Here is a 25273-nt window from a genome sequence, read left to right on the forward strand (position 1 = left end):
TTTCTATAGGTATATATCCTGATGTTACCAAATAGGAAATATAATAACCATTCCTTGGGGTAAAAAGCCCAAGTATTAATTTACTTTTGTTTTAATAGAAGACAGTTACTGATGTTAAATACATTTATTGTAAACTTTAGACACAAAAATAGGTTCTCTAGGCCATTCACATGCACACTAAAACTAAAAAGCTGCAAACTACAACAATGCACATAATTATATAAACAATGTCACTCTGATGTTTACAGAATTGCTGTCCATGCAAGTGATCAGAGGCACTGTCTATGAAGCCTTAAGATCCAGAAGTGTTGTTACTACCAAACCTCTGATTAACACTGTGAAGTAAGTGTTTTGGAAGGCAGTTCCACGAGCTGGCTAACATTTCTTTAAAGCAAATGACTGCTTCTAAGCTTAGCCTGAAAGTGGACAAAGAAAGAGAAAAATAATTTCACTTTATGGTTTAGAAGTACATTCACTTGAAGAACTACCAAAAAAGAAAAAGCACTTTAAAGATTTTCATAGGAACTGGATAGTTTTAACAGTGAAGGCTTGCTATTGCCCTTAAATTATCCATAAACCTGTTTTTTCAAAAGCACTAATTTAAAGTGTTTAAGAAACACAATTTAAAGTAAGTACCAAGTAAAAAGTTACTTACCTTACAAGAGATTTTGGTTGAACTGAAAATATAAGTATTTCATTACTGTGTGCCTAAAAAACAGACATGAAGAATATATTAAAAGTACTTCACAAGAAAGCTTCAGCAATATTATGAAGTGTCCTTTAATAAAAGGTAGTGTACTTACAGCCCTGTGATGGACAAGAAGGTTATTGGCACACCCACCAAACACAATGACTTCTCCTTCATCACTGGCACAAGCTGTATGCCATAATCTACATTTAAAACAAAAACTTGAGTTTGAAGTCACCCTGAACACCAAACTGATCATTTATACTACAGAATAGAGATGATGAAATAAAGACTAAAGATCTTTAGTGCAGCTCAGAACATAATGGTGAGATGCAGTTATCTCACGGAAACGTAGCTGAAGCTGGAAAAATCAATGTCTGTTTTATCTGGATGTTACCGTTTTATCTTTCTGGTCCATTCCTAATTTATGCAATGAGGAATGTGAACTGAACTGTTCTCTAGGTTTTTGTTAGCAATAAAAGTCTTACGGGGGATTAGTGGTATATGCCCTCTGCTTCTTCTCCTCTTTTCATAGGCAGGACCAGTTGGCCTTACACAAAACATCTGAGGGATGCTGACTCTGCCTGAGTGAACAAAGTATCTTCAGGCCTGATAATTCTGTGGAAAGAATATTTGTGCCAAATGACGTCTTAGCGGCATGACTGTACTTAGGTCAGAGGTGTGGGGAAAAATGCAGGCTGACATTATCCAAATGTGCTTTGAACACCAACTTTGCATCATTTCCTTTAGCAGTCTTTGTAACAATTCTTTTCGAGATTAACAAGAAAAGTAACTATCAGTGTTTTAATAGGCTCTTTTTGGATGATCTGACTTCTTGATCTTTGTTATACAGCACAACCGCAAATCTGATTGAAAGTTCTTGATTCTCCCTTCCCAGCCCCTCCCCCCCACTGCCATAAACATTCTTTAGGGTTTTGAAATTCTCTCCTTTCCAGTTCCTTTTTGTTTTTTTTAATGAAAAATCTAGAAACGGTTCAACTCAACCTGACTAAAGAGCTTGAGTATAAATTTTAACAATGTCAGTAATTTTATGATGAAGCAAAAGTCAAAATCCAGCCCTATTTTTCATACACAGATGATAAAATAGAAAGCACTGATACTAGGATAACATTGGTTTTCTCTTCTTCCAAAAGCTACAATGTTAAACCTTAGTGACTGCTAGGGTTCTTATAATAAGAATGATAAACTGAATGCAGCCCAGTCAGATTTCCTCAATCATTACCAGTCTTGTACATCTCTATGGACCTCATTCATTCAGCGTAAGAATTAGCTTTTAAATAGTTCATACCTTGGTTTTTCAGTATAGGGATGATTAAACTGTATCCATTCGTTTTTACTGATGCAGTAAGTCCAGGCATCACCTGATTGAAGCAAAGAAAAAGAGCTATGAAGTATGTTATTCTGTTAACGTGACATTGATATTTAAAGAGCAATAGCTTTAGGGCTTCCCTGGTGGCGCACTGGTTGAGAGTCTGCCTGCCGATGCAGGGGACATGGGTTCGTGCCCCGGGCCCGTGAGCCATGGCCGCTGAGCCTGCGCATCTGGAGCCTGTGCTCCGCAACGGGAGAGGCCACAACAGTGAGAGGCCCGCATACAGCAAAATAAATAAATAAATAAATAAAGAGCATAGCTTTAGTAAGAACAGTAATAAATCAGATTTTGAGTAGATACAGAAAGTATATTTCCTTTTTTTCCCTGCAGTTAACCAAGTAAGCCCTTTGCATGTTACAGCCCTTTAGCAGGGCAAAGTGTTCCAGGTCATTTTTTTACTGGACCAATGGATGTGTCATGAAAACAACTATAGGTATGTTATAGGATCAAAATTAGTAGCAAACCTTCTAACCAACCCTATAGCCCTCTGTTAAATTTAAAATACTGATTTTTTTCAGCTATTCATATATTACTTATGAATTATATTTAATAACTTTTTAATGTTTTTAAAGTACTTACTTAGTGGCTGTTTATCAGTGGTAAATCCTCCAAAGAGAAAGAGATGATCTGAAGAAACTGGTGTTAGTGAGTGCCAAGATCGGCCAACTGGGCATATGCCTTGTGGAATTCTGAAAATAACAGCTAAGTTACAATATCTACATTTAAAAGCCGCTACTGTATTTAATGCAGAGAAATACTAAAGAAGTTTTCTTTAAAAATTTATATGGAATTTTGAAAAGAGACTTTAAAAAGTCTTCTTGGTATTAACTACATGCTTTAGAATGAACTACTTTCTTTGAAGGAAGAGTCAACTTTAGATCTTTTCTTTTCAATAAACACTGAGCACATGCTATGTGCCAGGCATAGTTTATGGGAACTGAAAATTTTAAAATTCCTTCTTTAAGGATTTAGTGATTATGTTTACTTAAATTCATAGTTACAGAAAATGTAAGCAAGTACATTATATACTAATAATAGAGTAACGGAAAAATCCATTGAAATTTCTTTGAAAAACTTTTCTAAATAATTATCTAAAATGATACCTACAATTCATTCCACTCCCATGTATCCAGATTAAGACAGTGAAGATCATTCATTCTAGCATCCTAGAAAAGGATAATTAACTAGTTACCATTTTGAGTAATTCAAAAGCAAATCATTGAAACTGTTTTATATACTCACTCGATATCTGCCTCCAAACACAAAGCCTTTGTTTCCAACAGTTGCACAGGCATGGGCAGCACGAGGTGAAGGTGCTTTACCCTAGTAAGGTCATAAAAGCAATTTAATAAATAAATGAATGTTTTATAAATACCAGAAAGAGTCTACTCTGGATGTGGGATAAGAATGTGCAAGACACTTGAGCTTTTAAGCTGAAGTGCAAACTTATAGTAGACAGCAGTACTGCAGGCTGACTAGCAAACTGGGAGTTTCTGAAATACATTACTGAAGGGGCTAGTTAATATAATAGAATGCTTGCTTGCTTTACTTTTATCTTTTAAAACAAAAGCTAGCATATTATATGACATCTGTGTCAGAGGAAAAAGAAATCTAATATTTGAGTAACTTAAATTCCAATCCAACACTAGGTCATTTATTACAAACAATACCACTTTAACAGCTATTCGATAATAGATGCTGGGCTAGTCTATACATTCATTAAACTTTTTTGAGTTTTAAACTCCTTGGACAATAACAAACTGCCAATTTTACACCACCTGCCAACTCCCCTTCTCGTCTAAGCAGACTTGCTTTAATAATTCATTATTCTTCAGTAACTCACAGTAGTTATAGGCTGGCTCCAGACAAATGTTTCAGTGTCTAAAATATGTACATGATCATTCCATCCTCTTGGATGACTTGAATTCTACAGAAAATAAGAATCTGAGTTATTTTACAAATAATGTTCGTAAAATCATATAGCCTTGGTCTGGTTTATTAACAGAGCAAAATGAACAAAGCTAATAGCAAACAAAGTGTATTATTTCAACAGACTAAGCAGGCCATATGCAAATAAGAAACTTCATTTACCCAAAACGATGTTTCATCAAATTCAAAAGTTCCCAATACTTTATCTTCAGGTAAATATCCATACCCTCCAAAAAATATTAACCTGTTTGATAAAAAACCAAGACATTAAAAAGTCAAACATCCACAGGATACAAGAGATTTTTTAAATTTTGTCTTATCCATGAGTTGAGAAGGCACACTTGAGTATATAAAACTGCTTATTCAAATAATAATGGCTAATATGGCTAACATTTATGTCTTAGGTGCTTTACCATCAATTCACTTAATCCTCATGGGCACTCGAAGGCGTTTTCTACTGTTACAGTGGTTATTGGTTAATGATACGTGGATGGCAAAGCAGTTTCCAGATAAAAACCCAAACCTATAGTGCTGCTAACTCACTTGTTTTTATATACCCAGACACCAAGTTTGTCCTTTGATGATGGAGGAATTCCTTGGCAGTCAATTCTTTCCCAGTGTAATACTCGGTCTGTAGACCTTGAATCCAGCATGTAGAACTGTCAGAAGCAATGATTTCAGTTAGATTTGGTTACATAAAAGAAATTCAACGTTGGCATTTAATTTTATTGCGTTCATGCTAATAAGACTGTCATCTAATTCAGTACTACTAAAAGTAGTACTGCAGACTGGCTGCTTGTCTGCAAAGTGTTAACTGGTCTGAGTCTAGATAAGAAATTTTTGCCAGAATGTAAATTACCTAAGTCACTGTGTACCCTGTTTAGTTCAGCTTATTTTTTTCCCATACCACACTTTTTTGATGAAGGAATAGAACGTGTGTTGATTTACATTCTTGGCCTTAGATAGGCACTTTGAGTTGTACTGATCTAATTTACGGGTATCAGGATGGTATTACCAAAAAATCAGACTTAGTAATTCATCTTCAAATTCAATTTAACAAACATGTCTTAAGTGCCTACTTAACTCTAGGAGCTAAGGATAAATCTTAAAAGATTAAGTATTCATGTATCTTTCACATCCAGGTATTTAAATAAATCTGACTTTTTTTTTTTTTTTACTTAGACTCCTAAAGCTCCCTTTCCTCAACTCTAGTCAGTTACTACTATCATTTCTCTGACCACTCCCCTAAAGCCACAGCTTCTCTTTTTCCCAAGCTTCCTCATGTTGTGTCAAACTTAGATTCTCCCCCTTGGCCCTGAAAAATACATGGCTCAACTACAGCCTACAGTAGGGCCTCACAAAACCTTTTAAGCACGGAACCCTTCAAACAAAATCTTAAAGCAAAAGCCTAAATATAAAAATAAGGGCGCTTCCCTGGTGGCACAGTGGTTGGGAATCCGCCTGCCAATGCAGGGGATGCGGGTTCGGGCCCTGGTCCAGGAAGATCCCACATGCCGCGGAGCGGCTGGGCCCGTGCGCCACAACTACTGAACCTGTGCTCTAGAGCCTGCAAGCTGTAACTGCTGAGGCCTGTACACCTGGAGCCTGTGGTCCGCAGCGGCCACACACTGCAACAAAGGGTGGCCCCCACTCGCCACAACTAGAAAGAGCCCGCGTGCAGCAACGAAGGCCCAACAGAGCCAAAAATAAAAATAAAATAAATTATTAAAAAAAAATAGGGCTTCCCTGATGGTGCAGTGGTTGAGAGTCCGCCTGCCAATGCAGGGGACACGGGTTCGTGCCCCAGTCCGGGAAGATCCCACATGCCGCAGAGCGGCTAGGCCCGTGAGCCACGGCCGCTGAGCCTGCGCGTCCGGACCCTGTGCTCCGCAGCGGGAGAGGCCACAACAGTGAAAGGCCCACGTAACGCAAATAATAATAATAATAAGGGCCTGAAGAAATGGCTCCTCTGTTTACAACATACCCAACAGGAATCTGGGTTCATTGTGACAAGAGGCACAAAACTTGTGGCCTTCCTATGAGCAAATATCCAACACATGTCCCCCTGCACCTCCACGTGGCTGCTAGGCAGGACCAGTGGGACAGGGCTCAATATTGGAAGAAAAGCTACAGTATTTAGTGGGGAAGTTTGCCACCAAGAGCCTGTCAGGTCCACTCATGCATGGGCCATGAATGGTCTTATAGACATAAAGGCTTTGAACCTCTCTTTTCAAGGAAAAAGAAAAATAGATTCCAATTATGTCATCTGGAAAAGGCAAAACTATGGAGACAATAAAAAGATCGATGGGGCTTCCCTGGTGGCACAGTGGTTGAGAGTCCGCCTGCCACAGGGGACACGGGTGCCCCGGTCCGGGAGGATCCCACATGCCGCGGAGCAGCTGGGCCCGTGAGCCATGGCTGCTGAGCCTGTGCGTCCGGAGCCTGTGCTCCACAATGGGGAGAGGCCACAACAGTGAGAGACCCGTGTACCGCAAAAAAAAGAAAAAAAAAAGATCGATGGTTGCCAGGAGTTTGGGGGGAGAGGAGAGATGAATACACGGAGTACAGAAATTTTTATGAGCAGTGAAATACTTCATATGACATTATAATGATGGATATATCTCATTATATTTGTCCAAACCCACAGAACGTGCAACACTATTCAATTAAAGTGAACCCCAAGGTGAATTGTGAATGAATAAATAAATTAAATTAAATTAAAGTGGAGCTACACTTGTTAAAATGGAGGAGGAAGGGGCAGTCTGGAGCCTGCCCAACACCATATGCTCCTCTCACACACGTCCCAAGGCATCTCAAAGAAATCCCTAGAGTTCCTAGAAGTGCAGTGTGAAATTTGAAACCCCTTCAGCCATATGCTCATGTACAGCAAATCACTTGGCATGTCCATGAACAAGATATTTGCTTATACCTCTGCATCTTGGCACCTATATCTTGGCCACCCCTTCCAATTGTATGATTCTATTCAAGCATCACCTCTTCGGTGAAGACTCTTCATTTTTCTGTTCCTCTGTCCTACCAAACACAATGGTAAGGATTCTTTTTCAGATTCAACAATTTTTACTGAGCCATTACTACGAGCCGACTCTGTGTTTCTCTTTATGATATGCTACTGAAATCGTTTACTTATATGTGTCCCTTCTAGAATGTGAGCTCCTAGAGGCGGGGACGGTGTCATTCATCTCTGTCTCCAATGTCTAAGCAAGTGCTCAGCATTAAGGTGCTTACTAAGTTGCCAAATAAATGAATTTTTAAGAGTCTATCTATATCACATGCACCTTTCTGACTGCATCTGTCTCTTACTGGCCTGAGAGAAAAACTGATACCTTTTTCCTATTCGGTAAAGATGTAGACTAAGTCTGAACAACAGTATCTTATGGTGCCAGGTTATAGGAATGTTAGTATATAAAATCTGTCAGTGTTAATTTCTCCTTATGGCTTTTTGAGTTGTGGCATGTTAAATTTTACCCTGCCCGCCCCCTTAACTGCATCTTGTTTTCATTTAGTTTACTAATATTCATCTAATACTCCAGGGTTCTGAAAGAATAAGTAGCTGCAAAGAACACAAAGAAAAACAACCTAGGAAGTTACTGCACACACCTTACCAACCAAAGCTGATTTTACAGAAGGCCCAGGTAAATACCGGCTGGTAGACAAAAATACTAAAATGCACATTCATACCATAATCAAGTACATGTATTTTTTAACTGGAACAAGAATAAGTATGGGCTAACCTTAGAAATCTGAAGTTGTCTGAAAAAGAACAAAGTTGCCTTAAACCATAATCCTTAGAAACACTAACCTTATTCGTATTGCCTCTTGAATGGTGTCCTCCAAACAAGTACAGCACCCTGTCTACACACACAGCACAGCTTCCTGACATAGAAGGAGGAACATCACCCTCAGTGTTAATTTTTTTCCTAAGGGGGAAAAAACTGAATGTAAATAGATTTCCCAAAAAGGAAGAAATGCAAAAATCTATTCATTCTTCTAATTCTATTCCCACAATAAAAGAAAAAATAAAATAAGCGGGCTGAGTAGCTATGTCGAGGGTCTCTTCTAGCTCTAAAGTTAGTTAAAAGAATGAACTCATCCCTTTCATCCATTCCACAGGCTGTGCCAGCAGGTACTTACACATGGCAGCATGGGAGGTTCTAAAAGCCTACGTGTCATTTTATTCTAGGAGCAAACCAGCTTACATTTCTCAAACTAAATTGTTTGCTTTTCTACTTACTTGGCCATTAATGGTTTTTTGATGGTTTTTTGTTTTTGAGTGGGCCAAGAACCCAAAAGAAAAAAAACTTCAGTATGTCAGTCCTGACAGATTAATAGGTGTTTTTAATTCAGTTACCTTTTAGCCATTCAAACGAATCTGTTTCAAACCTTATGTAATACTCCCAACACTCAGGCAGTGCCTACTATAGGCCAGGCCCTCCTCTGAGTGCTCTTTACATGTTTTAACTCGTTCTGAATCTAAAAGTGAATCTGAATCAAAAAGCTAATAATCCTAAGATTCAGAATATTAATACAACACTCAAGGTCTTTTGCTCAGAATATCACTTCATCTATGCTAACTAAGCTTTAAGTTTTTTGTTTTTGGCTGTGCCATGTGACACACAGGATTTTAATTCCCCAACCAGGGATCGAACCCTTGCCCCCTGCAGTGGAAGTGTAGAGTCCTAACCACTGGACCGTCAAGGAATTCCCAAGCTTTGTTTTGATAGGCTTAATTTGTAAAATTCCTTATGGGGCTGAATTGTTAAAAGAAAATATTAGAATTTCCATATTAAAGGAATACTATTATAAATGTCCAATTCTCTAGAAAAAGATCATCAAACAGCTAGATTAACACTGACTGGCTATGTGCAAAAATAATCCTGGTTTACTTTTAGTTGACCTTTTAAATCAAGTGGAACTACTATTCTCCTAGTTCTGAGATCTCTAATATGCTGAAGTATGTAATGCACAAAGTTTTCACAAACCAAACCATGGAGAAAACTACTTTATAAATCCCTAAACACAGCCAACCCAGTATTTTGAGAATCACATTAATTCTGCTAAGAACATACTCCAGTAATACTGGTATGAAACTGGCAAAAGGTCCTTTCAGAATATCCATAGTTTGTATGCAAATTTAAGTTAATTTTGTTTTTTAGGCAAAATGTACTATTTCAAAGGGATTTGCATAGAAATTTTAATATTAGAGCTCATTGAAATAGAATACTACCTTTATTTCTAGCAGATACAATCTGGAAATTCTTTTCTCATTCAAGATAGCACACAACAAAGACAACATCTTGAAAAAAAAATATATGGAACTTTTATTATATTTCCATTCCAGGATTTGAAGCCTCTACCTCTTTAATATTACTATAATACTTGACACAGCTCTGAACAGAAATTTCTTCAAGGTCATAAAAGCATCTAGTAATTACTGAACTACTAAAGAGATGCAAAAGCATCTAAGCTTAGCAGCTAAGCTAAACTAGCAGAACACTGTTTTCAGAATATATAGCTAGCTTAGCATCTTTAATTAAAGCATTTTTATACATTAGTGTGCGTTTTACAGAGTATGTTTTTGTTTGCAACCTTATTTGGATTTTTTTAGTCCCCCTCATAATATCCAGTTACCATCTTCCAGTCTCCATGTTGTAGATCCAGAGTTCTTCTCTAGGCAGATAAAAGTCATATAATCCTCTGACTTGATTACTCTAAGAAAAAACAAAGAAACAAAAAAAAATTGCAAATATAAAAAATAATTTGTATTCTAAAGAGGCACTATTGTGTATTTTATATTGTATATTGTATATATATTGTATATCTTATTTGAGATACTGAGAGTTATGAAAAGTTAAATAGGTTATAACAGTTCTATCAAATGCACAATCCTCCCTGCACCATGCCACATACTCAAGGTAATGCTTAATATAGACAGCCCTCAATTCAAATTTTTGATACAGCAGTTGTAATTGTGCAGGAAGTTACGAGATCTCCAGGTAATCTCTAAGGCCACTTTATCCTGAATAGTCCATGCACCAAATCTCACTTGCATGACTTCATGAGAGATTACCTGTGCCATGGTCAGCACGCTAAAGAAAGGTCTGCCTTCGACGTACCTAATCCTTGGGGCTTCCCTCATGGCGCAGTGGTTTTAAGAGTCCTCCTGCCAATGCAGGGGACACGGGTTCGATCCCTGGTCCAGGAAGATCCCACATGCCGTGGAGCAACTAAGCCCGTGTGCCACAACTACTGAGCCTGCGCTCTAGAGCCCGCGAGCCACAACTAAAGCCTGCGTACCTAAAGCCCGTGCTCCGCAACAAGAGAAGCCCGCGCACCGTAACAAAGAGTAGTGCCCGCTCGCCGCAACTAGAGAAAGCCCACGCGCAGCAACGAAGACCCAACGCAGCCAAAAATAAATAAAATAGAGAAATTAGAAAAAAAAAAAAGTACCTGATCACTAACAGGTGATGTAGAGTTCTCTAGCCATTCTCCCCTTTCACCCATCCATTCTCCACCAAGAAGCAGAGAGGGCAGAACTGAAAATATTAAGTCCCCATGCAAAATTTTGTTCTTGTTCTGATCCAGTTCCCTTCAGGTAACAGACTGAGCTTACCATATGCCAGAACTAGCTAAGTGCTGTCCATGGAGTGCTTTATTTAATCCTCACAACCACCATAAGAAATAGCTGGCACAGGTTTTTCAAAGAGGAAGGTGATTTGCCCAAGGCTGCTTAGCAAGGGACAGTGGAACCAGGATTCCCGCCTCCATTCCCTGCATTTGCAACTTCAGCCACTGCCTGAGCCACTTTCTGAACAATGTCGATATACAGTAAATTGTTGCAGTTCACTGAAATGGGTGTCAGAGACTTACAAGTTTGAGTATTACAGAGAATTGAACAGCTGGCCATGTAAACATTTCTCTTTCCACTCCACCACTTAGGAAAGGAAAGGCTGGAAGCAAAACAGCAGGCTGAGGGCTTCCCTGGTGGCACAGTGGTTGAGAGTCTGCCTGCCGATGCAGGGGACACGGGTTCGTGCCCCAGTCCGGGAAAATCCTACATGCCGCGGAGCGGCTGGGCCCGTGAGCCATGGCCGCTGAGCCTGTGCATCCGGAGCCTGTGCTCTGTGATGGGAGAGGCCACAACAGTGAGAGGCCCGCTGACCTGGAATACATCAGGCTGGTGGGAGGAGGAAAACTGACTTCTGTGTAGGAAGCTAAGGTTTATTGCCATCAAAACAATCTCCAAGGGCTTCCTGTTTGTGGTACTCTTAGGGTTCTAACCAAAATGGGGAGGATGGCCTGTTTTGGAACCACCAACTTACTTCATTGATCATGCTTCTCCACTGGCCTCAGCCCTAGGCATCCAGGCCCTCCACAACTCAGCTTCAGAAATCTTCCACCCTGACAACCCTCCTTCTGCCCACCTTCCTTCTTTGTGAAAAGTCCCATTCCCTCAACACTGCTGAGTTTTACAAATAGAATTACAAATAAAGTAGTTTAGGCTGAAGACTAACAGGTTTACTTTTCTCCAAGGGAATTATTTACGTTTTAATTAAGGTCACCACATACTGGCCACCTTCCTCCTACCAAATACTCTCCTCTGAACACATTCATTGGAGGCTGGGGAAAACATTCCAGATTAATTAGGATTGGCAAAAAGGAACCAAATGAAGTAATTAGGAAAGCTTTATCCCATCTATCTTTTTTTTTTGTGGTACGCGGGCCTCTCCGGTTGTGGAGCACAGGCTCCGGACGCGCAGGCTCAGCGGCCATGGCTCACGGGCCCAGCCGCTCCGCAGCATGTGGGATCTTCCCGGACCGCGGCACGAACCCGTGTCCCCTGCAACAGCAGGCGGACTCGCAACCACTGCGCCACCAGGGAAGCCCCCATCTATCTTTTGAGAGTCATCTCAAAGACGGTCAACTATGATCAACTGTACCATAAGCTAAAATCTACTACCAGAATCAAGAAGTGCTTCCAAGTCATGGAAGGTACAGGTGTAGCAGACTAGATTTCAAGCAAATGGGGACGGGGGGAGATCATTTTTAAAACCAAAAGAGACTAAAAATATTTTCGGTAGGAAGAGATCAGAACCACCCCAGCAAATGAAAATAAGACGATTCTAGAATGTGGAGTGCTACTGGGAACCTCTAAAAGCAAAGGGCAGAACTAGTGAGAAGGTTTAAATAGGAGACACTTGAGTAGGATTTCCAGACAGAGGAAAAAAGAAGAAACGCAAGTAAATGCTCTAAACTGGTAACTAATCAGATTGTTCACGAGTAGGGGCCAAAGAGCCGCACTCTGTAGTTAAAGTTGTTCCTGTTGATTTTTTCGGTTATTTCTAGAGCTTTTCCATTAATTTTCTTAATAGGGATTTCTTGTGAAAAACATCCTTTCTCAGCTGAAACCAAGAGGAAAATAGCCCTGAAGCGTTCCAATAACAATGGGATGTAGCTGGGACGCCTGAACAGGTGGGAAGGTTCAATAAGACGATTCCTGCGGCCTTTGGGAATTCCGAGGCATTTTCCTACACTGCCGTCTCCCCATAAGTGGGCCACGGTATCAGTGGGCCACCTGAGCCCGGCTCCACAGGGTAATGTGCTCCTAGGTAGACCTGATAAAGGATAAGAGTGATCTCACACACCGTTACCTCTTATACACCCCCAACCCTTTTAAATAAAACACATTTCGCCGTCCTGCACCGCCCGCCGTGCCCTCCCCAGATGACGCTCGGATGTCAAACAGCGCGCAGGGCGGCCACGAGCAGCGTGGGACGGGGAGCGGGCTTTGTAAGCAGAAGGCGGGCGTGACAACAGACCAGGAGGCTTGGGACGGTAGGGAGACCCGTGGGAAGATTCCCACACTCGCGGAGAACAAGGGACCAACGGGCGGAGTCGCGACGTTGGGGCGCGGGAGGCGATCGAGGCGGCCGCTCTGGTCCTCCCGCCGGCCCACCGCCCCCGACCCAGTAACAGCCGAGCGACACCCGCCGCGGCCCGGCCACCTACTGACCTTGTAGCCGCCCCAGACGAACATGTGGCGCCCGTCGCTGACGGCTACGTGGCCGCTGCGTTCAGCGGGGCAGGCGAGTTCCGCGGACTCGTAGCCCTCATAGGCCGGCCCCGGGAGCTCGTCCTCCCGCAGGTCCTCGTAGCCATCGGCCATCTTGAGGCTGCACTTCGGCTCACCGACAATTCCCGCACCCGCGACGGAGGAAAAGACAAAGGAAAAGGAAGGAGACGCACGGTGGCGCGAGGCGAGGCGAGGCGGCGGTGGCGAAAGGCACAGCGTTAGGGCCGCTCCCCGCCGCCCGCGCTCGCGTCCTCGCGGCCCGCCTCACCGAGGACGGCCTCTCGCCGGCTGGCGGGGGTCGCGGGCGGGGGGCGGCGAGGACGCAGAGCCGGGAGCAGGGCGGGCAGGGGTCCGCCTCGGGCCGGTACCTGCTTCCAGCCCCTCCGCCCCACCTCCAGCTTGCTTCTCGCCGCAGACGGCCTTTGTTTACGCCGCGGCAGGAACCGCCCGTTCCGCTGACGCCGCTCGCCCAGTTCCGGAAGCGCGGCCGACGCTTAGCTTCCCCAGCGCCGGGTCATCCCAACCCCTTCTCCCGGACGGTCCGGTTCTGGGGCGCCCCGCCCTCTTCTTCGCCCGCCGAAGTCTAGGCGCAGAAGCTGGAGGCACTTCCACGCACACTCCGCGCCTCCCTTCACTACAAGGATAGGCTGAATTAGCCAGATTCTCGCAAAAAATGTTTCTTCCAAGAAGGCCTTGTTTGAGGGATGTTCTCAAAGGTTTCACAGCCGGGAAAGGGGTAGCAAATTGCTTAACTAGTAAGTTTCTGGTCTCAGGGTCTCCAGAGTCAGAGCCCTGTCCTCCCGAGGACAAGGGGTGGGAGTGGCTCCTCTCCTCTCCCAGGTGGTCCCAGCCCTATTGCTGGGCGGCTTCCCGGCGGAGGTGCCGCTCGGTGCGCGTGGCATCTCTGGGATTGCGTGCCACCCCGACTGTGCCTGCAGAGCGGTTCACGACATCTCCTCTCTGTAAGGTCTTTTGGTTCAGCTGAAATCTTAATTTACTGCTGCATCCTCCACACAGTTTGGAAAACTGTGCTCAAAAAGTGCCTCAGAAACCTTCACCACCCAAGCCTTCAGGGAGGAAAATGAACCCTGTTCACACAGATACTGTTTTAGCTTACATTTAATATGATACTTTTCAATTAGGTCAAGAGAAAATTAAGAATCATTGTAATCTAAATTTGATTTCTCACCTGTAAAACGGGGTTAGACTAGACTGCATCTTAAATCCCAATCTAATGGTGCCTCTATACTTGGATGTATTTGGTGAGAGGAGTGTGCTTCATTATCCTCTCCCTTCCCCATCTTCACGCTGGGACCATTATGTAGAAGGAATACTTCAAACAACAACATCAAAAGGCTTTTCTTACGAAAATTTTCGGAGTATGTAATTTCTTCCCTAGCCACTGCCCCTGTGTTTACAACTTATCAAAATTTGCGGGGTGGGTAAAAACAGTACTGAGAAATTTATAGCAGTGAGTGCATATATTAGAGAAGAAGAAAGATCTAAAATCAATCACCTAAGTTTACATCTTAGGAAACTAGAAAAAGAGGAACGAATTAAATCCAAAATAAGAGGAAGAAAAATAATGAAATTGATGAAAAGAAAGAAACCAATGAAACTGAAAACAGGAAATCAATAGAGAAAAGCAATAAAACCAAAAGCTGGTCCTTTGAATAGATAATGAAATCAATAAACCTCTAGCCAGGCTAACTAAGAAAAAAAGACACAAATTACTAATATCAGAAATGAAACAGGGGACATCACTATAGATCCCATGGACATTAAAAAGATAATAAATACTATGAAGAACTCTATGCCTATATAATTGATAAACTAGATGAAATGGTCTGATTCCTTGAAAGACACAATCTGCCAATACTCATATAAGAAGAAATAGATAATCTGAACAGGCCTATATCTATTAAAGAAATTGAATCAATAATAGCCTTCCGAAACAGAAAGCACAGGCCCAGATGGGTCCATGGATAAATTCTAACAAACATTTAAGGAAGAAATTATCTACAATCTCTTTGAGAAGACAGAAGCAGAGAGAATACTTCCTAACCCATTCTGAAACCAGCATTACCCTAATACCAAAACCAGACAAAGACATCACAAGAAAACAACAGACCAATATCTCTCATGAACATATATGCCAAAACCCTCAACAAAATATTAGCAAATCAAATCCAAAAAATTAAAAAAGAATTATATACCACAACCAAGTGGGACTTATCCCAGGTATACAAGGCTGATTCAACATGCAAAAATCAACCAGTGTGGGACCTCCCTTGTGGCACAGTGGTTGGGAATCTGCCTGCCAATGCAGGGGAGACGGGTTGGAGCCCACATGTCACAGAGCAGCTAAGCCTGTGCGCCACAACTGCTGAGCCTGCGTTCTAGAGCTCATGAGCCACAACTACTGAGCCCACGTGCCCCAACTACTGAAGCTCGCATGCCTAGAGCCTGTGCTCCACAACAAGAGAAGCCACCGCAATGAGAAGCCTGTGCACCGTGGCAAGGAGTGGCCCCCGCTCACTGCAACTACAGAAAAGCCCGCACGCAGCAGCGAAGACCCAACGCAGCCAAAAATCAATTAATTAATTAATTTAAAAAAATCAACCAATGTAATCCACCGTATCAACAAGCTAAAGAAGAAAAATCACATGATTACATTAATAGATGAAGAAAAAGCATTTAACAATATCCAACACCTATTCATGATATCAAAAAAAAAAGCTCTCAGCAAACTAGGAATAGAGAGGAACTTCCTTAACTTGATAAGGAACATCTACAAAAAAACCTACAGTTAATATTATCCTTGGGCTTCCCTGGTGGTGCAGTGGTTAAGAATCTGCCTGCCAATGCAGGGGACACAGGTTCAAGCCCTGGTCCGGGAAGATCCCACATGCCGTGGGGCAACTAAGCCCGTGTGCCACAACTACTGAGCCTGCGCTCTAGAGCCTGCAAGCCACAACTACTGAGCCCACATGCCACAACTACTGAAGCCTGCACTCTGCAACAAGAGAAGCCAACACAATGAGAAGCCCACGCACCGTAACTAAGAGTAGCCCCCACTCGCCGCAACTAGAGAAAGCCTGCATGCAGCAATGAAGACACAACACAGCCAAAAATAAATTAATTAAATAAATAAATTAAAAAATATATATTATCCTTAATGATGAGAAACTAGAGGCTTTCTTACTAAGATCAGGAACAAGGAAAGGATCCCCTCTCACCACAACTTTTCAACATCCTACTGGATGACCTAGCTAATGCAGTAAGACAAGAAGAGGAAACAAAAGGTTGGGAAGGAAGAAATAAAACCGCTTTTGTTCATGACAAATCACAGACACACAATTGTCTATATAGAAAATTGTAAAAAATTACTGTGGTACATTGAGACAATAGAATATTATTGAGTGCTGAAAAGAAATAAGCCATCTTTTCAAGCCATGAAAAGACATGGAGGAAACTTAAATGCATATTACTAATGAAATAAGCCAATCTGAAAAGGGTACGTTCTGTGTAATTCTAACTGTATAACATTATGGAAAAGACAAAACTATGAAGACAATAAAATATCCGTGGTTGCCAGGTTTAGGGGGGAGGGAGGAATGAATGGGCAGAGCACATAGGATTTTTAGGCAGTGCAACTAGTCTGTATGATACCATAAAGCAGGGGTCCCCAACCCCCGGGCCACAGACTGGTACCAGTCCGCACAGCAGGAGGTGAGTGGCTGGTGAGCGAGCGAAGCTTCATCTGCTGTCCCCCATCACTCCCCATCGCTCACATTACTGCCTGAACCATCCCCCACCACCCCACATCTGTGGAAAAACTGGCTTCCACGAAACCAACTGGTCCCTGGTGCCAAAAAGGTTGGGGACTGTTACTACACATTTGTTTAAACCCATAAAATGTACACCACCAAGACTGAACTCTAATGTAAACTGTGGACCTCAGATGTGTCTTAGCTCAGGCAGCTATAACAAAATACCATAGACTGGATGGCTTAAACAACAGACATTTATTTCTCACAGTTCTAGAGGCTGGGAAGTCCAAGATCAAGGTGCTGACAGACTTGGTTCTTAATGAGGGCCCTCTTCCTGCCTTGCAGACGGCTGCCTTCTCATTGCATCTTCATGTGATAGGGACAGAGAAGGAGAGCTCTGGTCTCTTCTTCTTCTTATAAGTACACTAATCCCATCATGGGGTCCCCACCCTCATGACCTCACCTAAACCTAATTACCTCCCAAAGACACCACCTCCAAAAACCATCACATTGGGGATTAGGGTTTCAACATATGAATTTTGTGGGGATACAAACATTCAGTCCATTACTTGGGTGATTTAAAAAATGTTCTTGCTGCACCCACATGCTGGACCGTTTGATAACTTCATCAAATTGGAAATTCCAATAGAATCACATTAATACAATGAAAAAACAGGCACCAAAAAAAAGTGGGAATGGGGTACTATTTGTTTCTTAAAACTGTTTCTTTTCCTGTGAAGTGTTCTGAAATCAAAATTTTAATTTTTCAGACCCTATGTACTACCCTGAAAATTATTCTATCTTAGTGAGTTTATTTTATTTCTCTCTCACACATACATACATATAAATAATGTATTGGTGAAAACATCACTTTGTTCCTGGGCTGACAGTATGAAGTTCTAAAGAATATTTTTAAGCTTCTATCAAAAGGCTAATAATTTTTTAAATGTGCTTATGCAAAGATACGATCTGTAAAAAATGTACACTAACTCTGATATGCCATTTACTATATCATTCTAAAAATGGTAATACCTCAAAAGAATCCTTCCTGACAACTGGAAGAATATCCTGATACACATAATAAAGATGGCCAGAAATTCTTTTTCCTTGAGAATCAGACTGGAAACCTATTTTGTGAACCACCTGGAAAAAAAAAAAAAAAAAAAGTCAACCCTCTAGAGTCATCTTTCAAGCAGAGAACCCGTAAGGGAGAGTTAAGAGAGAAAGTTATGAGGCTGATGTTGCCTTGGGTTCCTATACACCGCACAGGTCAACAACACATAAGTTGATAGTAAACCATAAGTGCTAAGAAGTGAGGAATGAATACTGCTTGACTAGGGATCTTCAAAACTGGCTTTGCCAGCTCACAGAGTTTCCACATCTCCTAATAGCAGGGAAGCCCTGCTGTAAGCCAAGTTTTGGAAATTGAAGATCAGATTAGAATTCCCTGCCACTCCTACTATGGGGCTACCTCAGGACATAACTTTTTGAAGCAGTACAATATATTAAGTCAAATAAGAAGAGTACCAGTTTTGTGTGCCATAAATAATATGTAGATTTTCATTCTCTTGAAGCCTAAATGAAGAGTGTGTGTTTTGAGGGGGGTTAATCTAACTTTTAGTGTTTAGGTAAACCATTTAAAAACAGAAGTGCTTCTCTAAGAGGCTAGAGAAGACATTCACACAACCCAGAAGCCATTTTAAAAAGTATTCATCCCACTCAGTGTCATCTATCACTGTCTAATATGTTTTGATATTTTTTCCTTATAGAATGCCAAATACTGAAGTTCATAGTAATAAAATATTACTTCTAAGACCCATATTACCTATGAGATTATAAATCTGTTATTCAGCCTGAAAATAGTAAGAAAAAATGAAAACTTACACTGAAATATTGTTTGCACAATCAATTCTAATGACTGGTTCACACTAACAAAACTAGGAAAATAGTAATTCTATATAGTTTGTATAATAAATAAAATGTAAACACAAAATATTTCAATACATAAATAGAAGCTTTACACATCTAAAAGACAGTACATATATATAAAATATATCTCTACAATGTAGTGAGATCTATAAACTACTGTAATTTTCATTATAAATTATACATGCACTTCAATACAGAAATATATTTACTCCAACGTTTTAAATTTCAGAGTCAACGTGCATGGTGGTATGGTAGACAGTAATTTTATATACCAAATTCTTAGTAATTCCTTGTTATTAGTAATTCAATGGATGGGTACAACTGTGATATGTGAACAACTTCTTAACCATGGCAAAAGTACTATTTAAAGAACATAAAGATAAATATTCATGTTCCATTTCTTTATAGGCAGTTAATACTGAAAAGAAATGGGAAGATAACATATTTTGAATATCCTGGGTCTTGAGCACCAACTCTGTAGAATGGTGTGGGCCAAAACGAGGGGTTTCTAGAAAGGCAAATTACTAGGTTATCATCCCATTTCATAATTCACTGAAAGTTACTTTAGAAGTATTCCCCCAAGGCAAAATGTATCTTCAGGTGTCTCTAAAGTTAATAACTATACTGCCTCTCAATATTTCAAAGCTTGTATGACAAATAAATCTCCACTTTAGACACTTTCAAACATGGTCTTTATATACATATAAAATGGGACAAACTAACAACTCAGAGGTAACAGAAAAACAATTGAAGACATTTATTCCCCTACTCAAAGGTGAGGAAGAATACTTTACTAGATAAGTGCTAAAAGGGTAGGAGTTCAATATTTAATCCCATAGCAGTGCTTGCCTATTTTATCATTTTGGCCAGCTGTATTAGTTATTTAAGGAGAAGTTCTTTAAATAACCGAGTCATTTAATAGGAAGCTTTATGTAATTTTAAAGTGACTTGAGAAAAATCTATTCTTTCTGAAAGTTGATATGAGGTGTTTTTATATATCTGTCTATCTTTAGGTTGGGGAATCTCTAAAGTCCTTGGGGTAATTTCTTATTCTCCTCAAATTTGTATAATCTTTCCAGTAAAGAAGACACAGTGAGTTAAAGTCTCTTACAATTATACTTACTTTCAGAAAGTAGATTTTTTTTCTGCAGCTTATAAGGAAATTAATTTACATTAATTTACAAATATAAATACAAATGAATCTGCCATTAACATCTTCTTCCTATATATCTCATGCCATACAATCAGTTTAACATAGAATTTTTGTTTCAAATTTTATCTTCTAAATCAAGCCTCCAATCTGGGGGGTAAATATACAGTCTGATTAAAATGTTTAAACATATTAAATACATAGAGTATACAACAACTTAATTGCTACTGATCCACTGATACTTATTTTCTGTTTCTTCTTTTTGGGCTCTTTGTTCTTCTCGGTGATTAACTGCAGTCCAAAATGTTATTTTTTTGAGTACTTGTTGGAGAAGTTTAGGAGGTAATAAAGATATCTGACTTTCTAAAATTATAGCATTTTTACCAATGCAGTCAAGGCATGACCTGTAAACAAAACATAACAGAATTATTAGTTTTTGAACCTGAACTTATAAAATATTTATAGGTAAGTAATATACAAAATAAAACTATAAAAATTTTACACGATTATGTACTCCCCTGGTATTGTTTGGAACATGACAGGATATATATTCTTTCCACAGCACCACAGTAATTGTATATTTTTATAGCATGGGGACCATATCTGACCAAAATCCAGGTACAACTTACCATGCATAATGTTCTTTAAATAAAAAAGATTCAGACTTAATTCTGAAGCAGGTTAGTCTGAAGCAGACCCCTTTTCACACATCCTTCCAGCCCAATAACAATTTACTCCTCTCTGCGAGCTGTCTTCTTCTTCCATCACCCCAAGATGCAGCACCTGGTGTCCATTTTATACCCTGTGACCCGGCCCTTCCCGTACCCCCTCCAGAAACGACTACACTGGTCTGATGGACAGCCACCCTGAGTCCCAGCCTCAAAGGCAGGCACATGCAGTCTGTCTTTGCTCTTCCTCTCATTTCTATACTGGTTCATCTTCCCTATCACTGCTTATCTCCCCTTCCAAACCTCTCCTTTCTGCTTTTTGGAACACCAGCTGTGTCTACAAACACCCCTGCTTCCTGTGACTTTCTGTCTTTGCTTTAAGTGAAATCTAAGAAAATTGCTTTGTGCGCAGCCTTCTGGAGGAAAGAGGACAAATTTCCCCTCAGCTCTGTTTTCACAGTCAGGAGCCAGTATTAGTATGTATTCTCTTCGCCCCTCACTGCTGCTTCCAGGCTGCGATCATTTTGCCGTCGGGTGTTGCCATCTATTAACCTCCCGCTCATTCTCCCCCATCGCTGAGGATTCTGGCCCTGGACTCATCACAGTCCTGTCTCTTGACTGATTTTAGCATCTGTGTGGAAAACCCTTTTTACTCTTATGACCTTACTCAGGACAGTTCCACCTCTGAAATCTTAAACTTCCATATCCTCCTCTTGGACCATAAGCCTGTATCTTTTTAACTCTTACACCCCTTTACTCCTTTGACTCTTCCCGGTTCTCCAAATAATAAGACCCCTCTGGTTGTGACTTTCTTTCCTATCCGGCCTGTCCACATGCACTTCATAGTGCATCCATGTGCACGTTCCTGTCCACATGCACTTCAATCTCCTGCCAGCAATTTTCATCTCCTTCTCCACTGTCCCTCTGTTATGCCATCCTGGTTAAACTCCAACCACGGATAAACTCAACCATCTCCTTTCTGCGCTTGCAACCTGGCTTCTTAGTGTGGCTGGAGAAAACCACATTTCTGCAGACGTGGCCCACGGCATATCGATTTTGTTCCATCTCCGCTGAGCTCTCCTGAGTGCTCGGCACTACGATGTTACACATCCCTTGGCAGCATTCCGCCCCCAGTCACCTCAGCGGCTATGTCACGTCTTCATCGCCCTCCTTAAGTTCACATCCTTACCTCTCCTCCTCCTCAGACGACCTCACCATCAGCCAAAACCTTCTCAGTGCCCTGCCCCCAACCAAGAAATTCATCTATTTCGCCATTATTATTATCCCTTCCTCCAGTCAAGGGATAATTCTATTACCTGTTTGCTAAAATCGACCTCCTCAAGAGCCTACTCCATTCATTTATTCTGTTTCCAACAACTTAGTCCCCGATGGCTGCTTCCCTGAGCACAGAAACAAATATGCTCACTCCTTCCCGGGTCGTGGTGCTCGTCCCCAGAAGTCATCCTGGCTTCCCCCTTTACCTTACCAACCTCTTAGTGCTGCCAAACTCCACGGCACTTGTCAATCCAGATGTTCCGCGACCTCCTTACAGTAAGCAGATGCTCCATCTCCAGTTCTCTCCTCGCTCAGTTTTTGTGCTCCCGTTATCTCCTGCTTCACCTCTAACTCTGGTCACTCTCCTGTGCCTCCTTGTCCTCTACCTTCTCTTCAAATGTTATGAGTTCTTAATGCTCAGCCGTTGGCTTCACCCTTTCTCTCAAAACTCTTCCTGGGCAGAGCTAACCCATACCCATTCACACTCCAGTGATTCTTAAATCTTTATGTCTAGCCTGGACCTTGCTCCATTTATTCAGTTAGTAACTATTTAATGGAACGCTCTGTTGCAAGTCCCATAAGCACTTCAAGCTCAACATGCCCAAAACCAAGTTCATCATTTCTACCCCATCCCACCTGCAAACCCAATGCCTTCTCCATACTCTATCACTAATTCTTCCCTCTTCTTTCCCTTAGCATCCATTCAACTACCAAGTCCATTCAGCCTGCTAAATATTTCTACCTCCCTCCCTTCTCCAGCCCCACTGCCACTTTCTAAATCAGACCCTCACTTTGTTCCTGATCAATGCAACAGTCTCTACTAACTTTCCTAACGCAGTCACTTATCCCTCCAATTTCTCATCTACGCTGTTGCCAAAGAAATTTTATAACTTATAATATGATCATCTTATTCCTCTGCTCCAAATTTTTCAATGCTTCCTGACCTCCTACAAGATAATGTAAACTCTTGTGCATGAGAGACACAGGTGCTAGATGACATACAGTTCCTGATTTCTTATCCAGCCTCATTTCTTACAATTCCTCACCTCATACTTATGTCCCAGGAATACTCAAGAATTCAGTTTCCAGAACACACCATGCCTATATATATATATATATATATATATATAAAAGCATGTTAGTGCAAGATATATATATCTTGCACTAACACGTTTGCACTGCTTGTTCACAGTAAATTCTTGTCTCAGACTCTTCTTCCTCTGCAAAGACTTCCCTAACCTTTGCTATCTTAACCAAGGGCCTTCTTCTCCAGTATTCTTATGAACTTTGTACATGTTCCTCTTAAAGCAATTTTATTTTTCTACGATAGTTGTTTGAAAGCCTGCCTTCTATATTCTTAGCAATTTTAGGGAAAGGTCATGGCTTTTCATTTCACAGCACAGTGCCTTCCCATACTAGGCACCCAAATATTATATTTATTGATCCCTGCATATAAAGAACTTGTAATCTACTTAAGGAAAGTGGTTATGTTCACAACAAAAGTTAAGTAACAATACAAAGCAGGATAAATCATTCCACCAGTTATTTCTAAACTTTGCAAAATGGAATTACCTTCGGTACTTTAAAAAATCCCAAAGTACAGACTGTACCCCAGACCAATCAAATCACAATCTGTGGGGCTGGAACACAGGCATCAATATTTCTTGAAGTTCCCCATGAGATTCTGATGTCCAGACAAGTTTGGAAACCACAGCAGTTACAGAAGGAGTGGCTAAGAAAAACTTCAGGAATGTCCAGTTTGAGCTATGGTTTTCAAGTGGTTTAAGCTGTGGAACGTCTAGAAGTTATAGCACACTCCTTGACACAGAGCATGTGAGCTCCTCTCTCTCTCTCTTCCCCTCCCTCCCTCTGTCCCATGCCTTCACCCCTGTTATCCCTGCTGCATAAAATACCCACACGTGTTCACTAGACAACTTCTTCACTCAAATCCCTCCTCCTGACTCTCACAGGCAGAAATAGGGGCTTGCTCCACAATCCACCCACTAAACTTTGTATATATTCCTTTTAAATTAAAAGCATATCAGCTAATACACTGTAAGTCATACCACCAATTTAATAACAACTTTGGGGTTAAAAAAAGAACTTCTACTAAACTAAATTCATATATATGTGTGTCTACTACTAGACACACTCTGATTTCAGAAAAGTTAAAATATGAAAAAAGTCAGGCCTAGAATCAAGGAAATACAGTATGTTTAACATTCCTACATGAACTAAATTCAGTTTTACAAACAAAACAAAAATGTGACTATACTCTATATTTTAATTTTTAAAAATCACATTGGTATATGGTTCATCATTACAAATTTTATTATACTCTTAGGAAGATGTAAATATAAATTCAAGTAATAATCTACCTGAAAAATATTATAACGTTTCCCAAAAAGGAAGAAGAAAGAAATTATCATACATTAATAACATATATGTTTTAAAGTAATGAATTTTCTTACCTGAGTAGTGAATAAGGCTGTGTTTGAAAGATCAATAAATCATTACAATGACCCTAGTCAACACAAAAAAGGAGTTATCAAGACTTTTGATAAAAATAAAATACATTAATAATTGGATATTTTTATTGTATAAATGTAAAAGAAATTATGTAAAGCAGCAAATAAATCTCTAACTATTCACACACACATACACACACACACACACACACACACACACACACACAAATGTACACATACCTGCTAGCTACACAAACTTTAGATACATGGTTACCATTTTTTCAGTGACCAAACGTCTACCTAACCACAGCCTATATAAATGAAAATTTTAAAATCAGAAACATGTTTTCCCTTTAAGACAGTGGTTTCAAAATGAGAACAGTAGTGGTTTTCAAGTTTTTTGGTTTTTAAGCAGAACTTTTTTCTTCCAAATGACTCATTTTAAAATCTCTTTATTCTGTCCCCCTTTTCCAGGTGAAAGATTCTCTGGGAATTCCTAATTTGAAAATCACAGATCCAGAAGATTTTTTGGAATAATGACTCTCTCATCTAAAAGTTAATGTGGAGGAGTCAGCAGAAAATTTTTCTAATACTTTCAAATAGGTCTTTAGAATTTCATAATTTATGATCATGATTTTAATCAGAATTCATATTTTAATGATAAACTTTGTATCCTAAATAAAGCTTTCTAGTGCCAAGAAAGAGAAGACAAACCACAAAAGTTGCTTTTTAAGTAAAGTTGTGGTTTTAATCTTTTATTGAAGCACTGAATTCTCAGCCAAAGAAAGTTCTAAAACTTTCACTACACATAACATTCAAGTTGGAGACCTCAGAACCTCAAAATAAACCAAATTCCCTGGAGAAAAGCCACCTTATCTCAGGGTTCACCACTCCATAGGAACAACTCTG

At 40.5% G+C, this 25273-nt stretch overlaps 2 protein-coding genes across 4 annotated transcripts in view; both read right to left on the reverse strand.

Moving 5' to 3' along the window:
• Positions 1-68: 68 nt before the first annotated feature.
• On the reverse strand, positions 69-13676 carry KLHDC2 (kelch domain containing 2). Of its 2 annotated transcripts, XM_079913675.1 has the most exons (13): positions 13042-13672; positions 9660-9739; positions 7831-7948; positions 4554-4669; positions 4173-4254; positions 3925-4008; positions 3324-3404; positions 3189-3247; positions 2661-2770; positions 1998-2070; positions 804-891; positions 656-708; positions 69-416 (listed from the first exon to the last, which is right to left on the reverse strand). In XM_079913675.1, exons 1-13 carry the CDS (start codon positions 13192-13194, stop codon positions 293-295), a joined length of 1221 nt encoding a protein of 406 aa, XP_079769801.1. In that variant the 5' UTR covers positions 13195-13672; the 3' UTR covers positions 69-292. The 2 variants fall into 2 exon arrangements, with proteins under 2 accessions (XP_079769801.1, XP_079769802.1); XM_079913676.1 differs by lacking the exons at positions 69-416; positions 656-708; positions 804-891 and adding an exon at positions 901-1306 and having other exon boundaries at positions 13042-13676.
• Positions 13677-16971: 3295 nt separating this feature from the next.
• KLHDC1 (kelch domain containing 1) overlaps positions 16972-25273 on the reverse strand; it is a 47753-nt gene continuing 39451 nt past the window's right edge. For both annotated transcript variants that reach the window (XM_079914976.1, XM_079914977.1), the window contains exons 12-13: positions 24368-24420; positions 16972-20357 (exon numbers count right to left, since the gene is read on the reverse strand). In XM_079914976.1, the coding sequence (XP_079771102.1) occupies positions 20171-20357; positions 24368-24420 (240 nt within the window). In that variant the 3' untranslated portion in view covers positions 16972-20170. The remainder of the gene's footprint in view (positions 20358-24367; positions 24421-25273) is intronic.

This window comes from Stenella coeruleoalba, assembly GCF_951394435.1.
Source record: "Stenella coeruleoalba genome assembly, chromosome: 2".
In the NCBI taxonomy this organism is placed as follows: domain Eukaryota; kingdom Metazoa; phylum Chordata; class Mammalia; order Artiodactyla; family Delphinidae; genus Stenella; species Stenella coeruleoalba.